Source organism: Littorina saxatilis, linkage group LG9, assembly GCF_037325665.1.
Source record: "Littorina saxatilis isolate snail1 linkage group LG9, US_GU_Lsax_2.0, whole genome shotgun sequence".
In the NCBI taxonomy this organism is placed as follows: domain Eukaryota; kingdom Metazoa; phylum Mollusca; class Gastropoda; order Littorinimorpha; family Littorinidae; genus Littorina; species Littorina saxatilis.
In genome coordinates, this window is record NC_090253.1 from 54812533 (window position 1) to 54822426 (window position 9894).

The following is a 9894-nucleotide window of genomic DNA, read 5'->3' on the forward strand; positions in this document are numbered from 1 at the left end:
AATCAAGCGTACAAAATACGGCGAAATCGTATAGGTTCCCAGGTCTGATTATAATACATTATAAAACACACACACACACACTGTACACATAGACACTCATACACACAGATTAACACACACACACACACATAAACTTTAGTTGTTTTACACACGAATACACGTGAAATCATCAACTCACATTCACCACAGGTGTACCATCGGCATCGCCGTTCTCCTCTATCTTGGGCTTCTTCGCCTTCGGTGGTTTGTTGATGTTTGACGTGTGAGCACACACCGGGCACATGTGAACGTATTTTGACACCAGGTACCGGGGCAGCAACGCGTACATCCGACGGATCTGTTGAACAGGCAATCCATTTACGGAAGAATGAGTTTGAAGGAAATAAATAACACCCCCAAAAGATGAAGCAATTTGGCCTTGTAATGTAACCCCCTCTGGTGAAAGATAAATTGTGACCCTCCACCACGAAATGAGTCGCATGTCACCTTTGCATGATTTTCATATTTTTACATTTTTCTAAAGAGTTTTTTATGCTCTATCCAGTGGTGAAAACCGTTTTAGAAAAGAGCAAAAACTGTTTGAGTTATAAGCCTGTGACTAAGGTGACCCTCACACTGTTACCAGACACTCCCCGGACTTTTATTAAGCCTAGCGCAGAACCGCGCGAGGTGACATGCGACTCATTTCGTGGTGGAGGGTCACAATTGTGCATGTAAAGACATTATTTTGTCCCTCTCCCTCTCACCAGGCTTAATCTATCATTTCTAGCGTGTAGTTTTTATGTTTTTGTTTTTTCTTTTGCAGAAATCCGCGAAATCACGATTTGGATTGTCTGGTTGAAAAAAGAACAAGTCGCGTAAGGCAAAATTACTACATTTAGTCAAGCTGTGGAACTCACAGAATGAAACTGAACGCACTGCATTTGTTCACAATGACCGTAGTCCCCTGCTCGTGCAAAAGGCAGTGAAATTGATGAGCGAGCCTGTTTAGCGCGGTAGTGGTTGCGCTATGCTGCATTAAGCACGCTTTTCTGTACCTCTCTTCGTTTTAACTTTCTGAGCGTGTTTTTAATCCAAACATATCATATCTATATGTTTTTGGAATCAGGAACCGACAAGGAATAAGACAAAATAGTTTTGAAATCGATTTTGGAAATTTTATTTTAATCATAATTTTTATATTTTTAATTTTCAGAGCTTGTTTTTAATCCGAATATAACATATTTATATGTTTTTGGAATCAGAAAATGATGAAGAATAAGATAAACGTAATTTTGGATCGTTTTATAAAAAAATAATTTTAATTACAATTTTCAGATTTTTAATGACCAAAGTCATTAATTAATTTTTAAGCCTCCAAGCTGAAATGCAATACCAAAGTCCGGCCTTCGTCGAAGATTGCTTGGTCAAAATTTCAATCAATTTTATTGAAAAATGAGGGTGTGACAGTGCCGCCTCAACTTTTACAAAAAGCCGGATATGACGTCATCAAAGACATTTATCAAAAAAATGAAAAAAATGTCTGGGGATACCATACCCAGGAACTCTCATGTAAAATTTCATAAAGATCGGTCCAGTAGTTTACTCTGAATCGCTCTACACACACACACACACAGACACACACACACACATACACCACGACCCTCGTCTCGATTCCCCCTCTCAAAACTTGACTAAATGTAAAAAGAACAATTCAATAAACAAACCATCATTGTCCATGGCATGTACATTAAAAATTTTAGCAACACATTGCTGTGAAATTTTGGGACACTGCCTCCAAGCGGAAATCTAGCAGCAACACGAAACGCACTATACCGTAGGTGTGTGTTGGTTTAGGTGCAATCAGCCAACTGCACTTCTGGCATAATGACCGAGGCCTTCTGTGTTATATATATATTATATATATAATATAAATATATATCAGTATCAGAGACTATCACATGCCACAGGGGTGACAAAGGGGTGGGACATGGAACATATTCTCCGTTAACAAACAAAAACAATCAATACACTAAAAGTAAAATTGATAATTATGGAGTAATGGACTACATCTGTAGGTGTTACTGCAATATAATAAATTACTCACAGCCGCAAATGTGTGGACCACTCCAATGTGGCCATTTTCAACATGTGCTGTATTGATGATGTCCCAGAACTCTTCAACACAAGCTGCTCTGCGGTAGACAAGCTGAAAATAAAGAATAAACGAACACAAAATAAAAATCCAGCTTCTGGAACTCTTCAACACAAGCTGCTCTGCGGTAGACAAGCTGAAAATAAAGAATAAACGAACACGATATATATATAAAAATCCAGCTTCTGGAACTCTTCAACACAAGCTGCTCTGCGGTAGACAAGCTGAAAATAAAGAATAAACGAACACAAAATAAAAATCCAGCTTCTGGAACTCTTCAACACAAGCTGCTCTGCGGTAGACAAGCTGAAAATAAAGAATAAACGAACACAAAATAAAAATCCAGCTTCTGGAACTCTTCAACACAAGCTGCTCTGCGGTAGACAAGCTGAAAATAAAGAATAAACGAACACAAAATAAAAATCCAGCTTCTGGAACTCTTCAACACAAGCTGCTCTGCGGTAGACAAGCTGAAAATAAAGAATAAACGAACACAAAATAAAAATCCAGCTTCTGGAACTCTTCAACACAAGCTGCTCTGCGGTGGACAAGCTGAAAATAAAGAATAAACGAACACGATATAAAAATCCATTAATGAATTTCTAATCTAAACGCTGACAATGACATCATCATGATGTAGTAATTGTACATATGCATTACCTGCTTCTCTTATTCTACTAACCTCAAATTCAAAATATAAAAAAAAGTATAAGGAAGTCAAACAAACTCTTTCATGCAAAAACCTTTCCTTATTCAACTAAATTTTAAGTTGAATACACCAACTCGCAGGAAGGGGTACATGCTCCTGTGATCCGACAGTTCCTGTCAGCTCTCTTCTTGTCAAGGTTGAGCACATTGTCTCTACTGGCGTTTGTTTCCCAGGCCTCTGGGCTGAGAAAATAAAAGGACACAAAGCCACAACTGGGATTCGAACCCCGGACCTGAGGCAAACATTAAGCTTACCACTAGACCATTGCACCATGCTGTTTTGAAAAAAGCAAAAAGGTGTTTGTTTTTTTTTAAATTTTATGTTATAACATTATTATTTTATATTCCTTATAATTCTTGGATTGCCCCTTCATACATCTATCTATCTATCTTCTTCTTCTTCGTTCGTGGGCTGAAACTCCCACGTACACTCGTGTTTTTGCACGAGTGGAATTTTACGTGTATGACCGTTTTTACCCCGCCATTTAGGCAGCCATACGCCGCTTTCGGAGGAATATCTATCTATCTATTGCTTAGGCAAAAAAAAAAAAAAAGGTCTGTTTACGGTAACCCAACCGACCCTAGTTTTTAGGCCCGACCCTAATCTTTTTTTTTTGATCGTCTGAAAAAAAAAAAACGCATCCAAAATAGAGCTGTTTGTGCTCAAACAGCAGACGACAGAAGGGAGGTAAGCTCAAAGTACTGTTTATAGTTATGTTGGGCAAAAACAGGGATTGATGAGAAGAAATGAACTGTGAAACATCATAGAGAGGGGAGAAGGAAAAAAAAAAAAATGGAAAAAAAAACCCGACCTACCGACCCTATTTTTTCACCCTATGTTACCGTGAACAGACCTTTTTTTTTTTGGGCCTTAAGACTAAGAGTAAGAGTGAATGAAAAAATTATTTGATAGCTCTTTGTTGGAGTAATAGACCTTTTTGGTATCCGAGCAGTTCTCGTGAGGAGTTAACCACGAGACACGTGTGTTCTTTCTTATGTTATGCTTTGATCGTCGCAAGGATAGGTCTTTTGCAAATATACAGTTGTAATACTTGACTTACATAGTATAGTATATGTTTGTTGTTAGTGTGGTTGAATGTCTCATTGAGCCTGTATAGATCTATGTCTTTAGTACTTCTAGCCTCACATAGTATTATATTATATATTTGATCACTATGTCTTATTTAGTTATTAAAACAAAAAATTAAAAAACATTTATAAAAAAAATAAAGACCTTAGGCCACAAACAAAATTGTCTGTTTCTGGTCACCCGACCGACCCTAAATTTCGGCGCCGACCCTAAACTTTTTTTTTCCAAACTCAAAAAATTTTCCCATTTGTCCAAGCTCAAGATGTAAGATGTCTCAAGTCTTCTTTTCTGTTTCATCATGGAAATATCAGACCAGGTAAACAAAGAAAAACATGTCATACTCTTTCAGTCTTTGTCACAGATTTGTAAATTTTATGTGTTGAGTGTCTTGTCTCTATGTATAGTGAATCCAGTCTCTTTGCGCGATTTTTAAAGTTAGTTTTATTGGTCTACATTTGGGGGAAAAAAAATCCCTACCTACCTACCCTATTTTATTTTAGCCATGTTACCAGAAACAGACAATTTTTTTTTTGGCCTTATAGTTATACAGCCTTTGATAATTAGTTTTTTTTATTAAAGTGTGGAAAAAAACTTGATATGCCTTATGTTTTGTTTTTGTTGAAATTTGTTAGAAAGGTTGCTTTAAGTTTAAACTTAAATTTTAAGATCAAGGTGAACCTGAGTGAAACACTGAAAGCAAACCCACATAATAATTCATATAAAGAAAAACAGACACAACCTGCTTCAAACTTGGTACTGGTAGCGCCAAACTCTACCAGACTACCAAAGAAATAAGTACACAAACTGCCATCCCAGCCGTTTGTGGATACCGTTTCCAGCATGGTCACCAAAATTTGGAATGAGGAAACGGGTATTCTAGCTATGGACATCCCGCACCCACTGGTTCCCCCGTAGTCGCTTCAATGTTCAAAATCATCAAAAACTCTTCATTTTCTCACACGATTTAGCATACACTGCTCTCTAAATGCCTTACCTCACCAGTAGACTCATCAGGAACACCTAGAAATACTTCAGTCCCATGCTGGAGAAGTCTGTATTTTCTTTCCTTGACTCGGGACCGGAATTTGCTGTTGGGTTCCAATTCTGGGTTTTGCAGACATCGAATGATGCGATCCCGCTTCTCCAACTTCATTAAACTGCTCGTTTTGCCCGCATCTTCTTTCACGGAATCAACCATTTCCACGAATTTAGCTTTGAATTCTGCATCGGACTCATTCATTTTTACAGTTTCACAATTTGATACAATACTTCACTTTTCAATCGAGGCCGCTGATAATCTCGTAAACGATCACTAAATCTCGTGTATTTATCCGAGAACGAATTACTTCCGTGCCCTGTGAAATACGGTCACCACCAAGCGAGATGTTTTCTTTTTCTATCGAATGTTTTTCTTCTCTCGATGGAACACCTTAAACAAATTTTTTTTTAAAGGAAATAAGTTCAACAACTAAAATAAAAGAACAGTGTCAAAAGTTTTATTGTGTGTATATATGTGCGATTTATGCAACTTCACAAAACATATTCAGCCTCTCAATCTGGAGAATGCAAGATATATATTCGATTTTATCACCTTGGTTTATATCATGTGCGAGCACTGTATGCATGTTTCTTGTGGTTGTGTAATTTTTCATTTCAAGAATAATGTAAATGTGTTTAACTGCAGTTTGAAAATAACATGTAATTTTGTGTATGTTTTAACACTATTGTGACTAGCACTGCCACGGCGTTGACGTCCTGCCTGCCCAAGCTTGCCACCAAGAAACTTACCAAAAATCAGTAACTGTAAAGAAATCTGTCTAGCAAGCTTGAATTAAGTCCAATCACCACCAAATTTTTTGTACTAATTAAAAAATGGATGCCCAGTTCAGTCGTGCTATTTATAAGTTTGTCACGCGATTTGTTTTAGCAAAGGGGGGGTGAAAGGGGGATAATTTGTGTTTTTTAACGTTTTTTTGTGTGTGTTTTCTTTTCCACTGCTTTTTTAAAAGTTATTTTTTAACAGAAAGTATTATAAATAATTTTATAACCAAACAAGGTGTAAAACCTATGAATTAGCTGAAATATTGTTAAAATTCTACACAGAAATAAGGAGACAGTACAAAGAAAAAAACAAGCAAATCCCGCATTCACTCACAGCATCCTGACTCAAATGAAACAAAACTGTGACACTCACCAAATGATGTCTAGGTAATCCATATTGAATATAAGTCACATTTTCACAACAAAGTCCCAACTGTACACCTATGAACATTTCCAAAAAGATTAGGACGCTCCAGCCATCCATTGTTATCAGTGCTGCCACGCCCCCCTTGCAACTACACATTCGAAGATTCATGCAGTGCCACCCTAACACGTGTAGTTTGCCGACTCATACTAGCAACACTGAACAGGACTGTTTCTTCCTCAATATCACTGCTATTATCGCTTTCTTGAGGCGAAAACAACACGTCGGAATCATGATCTACAGGGTCCTCAAGATCCAACATCCGGAGAATCTCCTCCCGTGACAAGGCTCGCCTTCGATTCATTTTTTTTCTCGAAAAAACCACACAAATCAGGCTAATTTTACATATGGCGGAAGGGCACGCAAAGTGTGTCAAGGGAAACAACTCAATTTACTGCAAGCTTCAAAAACCGGGAAGCAATCACGAGTCGTGTACCCTGTATGGCTGTTACTGATTTATAAGCGTCCCGTCCATGGGCGTGTCAGCGCTGTTACTGATTTATCAGTGTCCCGTCGCAAAAGTGTTAAGCACAGATGCTGAACACAAGAAGATGGTGTTCATTCTTAAGTCTTTTGGACTTTTTTTTATCAAGAGGAACAAAAAATATAGCTTGAACAAAACTGATCAAGGTCTGCACCCTCTTAATTATTGCAGTTGCACACACACACACATGTTCACACAAACAAACAAACAAGCATACACACACACTGACACACACTTGCACAAACACTTGAAAGATTTGTAAAAGTTCTGTTGTGTTTTTAATTTTAAAGTTCACATGAACTGTCAGATTGCAGAGTTTTCACATCATTTTTTGGAGACAAAAATCAAATCCAATTTCACTCACACAATTAACTGCATTGATTAAAAAGTAATGGCAGATCTTAACAATTGAAGGCCTTATTGCCCATGATGAATTGGACCATAGCACAATGACAAATCCTTGTCTTCAGACAACACATTTAATTTCTGAAATTCCATCAGTTAACCAGATTTGACAGATACAAGAGAGAAGGTCTAAGATAAAAGAAAATCATAAATACTAGAATCATTACAACTGCTTTAACCTAGGAACTTAAAGAGAAATATTATCCTGCACTACGAATTACAAGGGCAGATTACAGCATCGTTCATACCCCCCCCCCCCCCCCCCCCCCCCCGTCCACAAATGACCGTTTGAAGGTTTAACACATGTATGGGTATGATGCAACTGTAAATCAGCCACAAAGATATTTTCAATATGCCTCCTTTTCTACACATTTATGCACACACGCATTCAGACCCATTTATATATTAGGAAAAAAAAAAAAAAAGTCTGTTTACGGTATCCCGACCGACCCTATTTTTTCGCGCGACCCTAGACTTTTTTTTTGGCATTTGGGAAAGAAAGAAAAAAATCTTTTGTTTTTTTTGAAAAATAACGTAAAAATATGGTTTTTTGGAAAAAAAAAATAAAATCCCGACCTACCGATCCTATTTTTTTGGCCTATGTTACCGTAAACAGACCTTTTTTTTTTGGCCTTATGACAGACACACACACTCAACCATACACATGTATACAAACATACTCACACAAACTGCAGCAAATTCCATCATTGATTCACACTCATAACCTTTTGCTTTGTCAAATAGAATAGGCATAACATAATAGGTACTGCTGCTGTTTGTACTGATCGTTTTCCTTGAGCGCAAAAGCAAAAACCTTGCAATAAATTACCAGAAACAAGCATCATTATCACAGTGTACAACAATTGATAATGCAGTTCACATACCTTCATTACATAGTTTTTACAGATACTGTAATATCAACAGTGAATAATGAAGTTCACAACGTCTGATACAGACTTTCAATTAATAACAAAAATTGAATCACACTGGACACTCCGCAAACCGATCACTTTCATGCCTTGATGAAGATCATTGCAGATTTTTTCAACTGTTAACATTTAACAACCCTGTAAATTTGAATGCTTTTCCTTGCATGTTGTGTGGAGGCTTGGAAGACAGAGGCATATCCTGGTCTTGCTACAATGCGCATACTTTCTTACAGCTTTTCTGAGGCGATATTAGAGTTACCTGCTTTGTGAGTGAAGTTTATTCTGAACATCACTCAGTGCACACAATGATGACGCCTTGAACTTGAAGACAGTTCTTTGGCTACCTTTGCATCTTCTTCTTTGTTCAAGGTATGAAACTCACACTGACGCTCATGTGTTTTGCCCTAGTGGGTTTTTATGTGTACGACTGTTTTTACCCCGCCATACGCTGATTTCGGGATGCATGCTTACCTACCGAACTCAGACACGTATGGATTACAGGTTCTTTTCAGTGCACATTTGGTCTTGTGCTTGCGTGTACACACGAAGGAGGTCTAGCACTAGCAGGTCTGCACATAAGTTGACCATGAAGATTGGATAAATCTCCAGCCTTAACCCACCAGAAACCTCCAACTTGAACCCACCCGGCACGGCCAGTATTTGTATAATTTTAACACTTCTTCACACACCACAGGCACACCCCGCCATTACCATCACAGGAATTACAATATTGCAAGAATTACAATATTGCAACTTGAATTCATACATCTGTATCTTCTAATCATGCCTCCATTCTGTCCTACTAGTACTGTAAAGCAATCATCGATCTTTTGGAGGTCTTGGTCTTGATGTTGGTGTCCGACTTTCAAACAGACTGACAACACAAAGGATCATAATCATCATTCCTGTGATTATAACCCGCAGTCTCTGTTGCTGTTGCTGCTGTCGTAACTGCTCCTCAGTACGCCTGAAATATTCCCGATCTGCTTTTTCTTGTCTCCTGGATTCAGCGTAATGCTGACGGTAAAACTCATCAAAATTGTACTGGTGAGTTCTGCCGGTGGGTGCAGTGCGGCGAGCTGTGCCGAAACCTTCTTGTTCACGAAAAGGTCGTGTGTAATCATCTCCGCCACCTCGTCCGTTACTGGAGTTGAGTCCCTGGTCGTACATCTTCCGCTTTTTGACATTGCCTAGAGTCTCGTAAGCTTCTGATATCTGAGTGAACATCCCCTTGGGTGCTTTTTTGTTGATGTCAGGGTGATGTAGTTTGGACAGTTTGTAGTAGGCCGTCTTTATTTCTGATTGTGTTGCCTTTGGAGACACACCCAACAAATCGTAAAAATGAGTCCTGGTTCGTGGTTTGGTTGCAACACAACGCCGCTGCACACCCGGTCCCACGGTGCTTGTAACACACCCTGAAACACGACCCGCCAAGGTTAGGGTCGACGCTGATCTTGAACCAGTGAAACCGCATTTCGAGGCACTAACAGTAACAGGTGCTTTCCCAGAGTTCTGTTTACAAGTTTTGCACATTTTCTCATCGTTTAATCGAGTCAAACAATTTACTTTAAGTGCATGTTTGTACGTACAGCGGCAAGTCCTGATCATCGTGACTGCTGATCAAAGTGAAACTGCATGCAGTCTGCTTGTTACGAAAGGGCACTGGACAACCTTCAGCGGAAGTGGTTGTGTCCATCCCCATACGGTACAAACCGCAAATGGATCAAACCCACATGATTGTCTACTTAGACAAATACTACCAAATAATGTGTAAACTAGCACACGACTCGCTCATAAATTCATTGTAATCGTATGAAGAACAACAAAGATAATCATCGAAAAATAAAAATGGGTATTTAACTTACAAAATTGGGACTTAAAGGTGACAAAACCTAAATT

At 38.5% G+C, this 9894-nt stretch overlaps 2 protein-coding genes across 2 annotated transcripts in view; both read right to left on the reverse strand.

Annotated features, from left to right (window-relative positions):
* The window catches only part of LOC138977271 (uncharacterized), a 43275-nt gene extending 38054 nt beyond the window's left edge, over positions 1-5221 (reverse strand). Inside the window, exons 1-3 of the mRNA XM_070350176.1 lie at positions 4927-5221; positions 2087-2188; positions 179-337 (exon numbers count right to left, since the gene is read on the reverse strand). Of these exons, the coding sequence (XP_070206277.1) occupies positions 179-337; positions 2087-2188; positions 4927-5172 (507 nt within the window). The 5' untranslated portion in view covers positions 5173-5221. The remainder of the gene's footprint in view (positions 1-178; positions 338-2086; positions 2189-4926) is intronic.
* Positions 5222-7631: 2410 nt separating this feature from the next.
* LOC138976469 (dnaJ homolog subfamily C member 30, mitochondrial-like) lies at positions 7632-9682 on the reverse strand. The gene has a single exon (XM_070349317.1). It carries the CDS (start codon positions 9601-9603, stop codon positions 8815-8817), a length of 789 nt encoding a protein of 262 aa, XP_070205418.1. The 5' UTR covers positions 9604-9682; the 3' UTR covers positions 7632-8814.
* Positions 9683-9894: the final 212 nt, after the last annotated feature.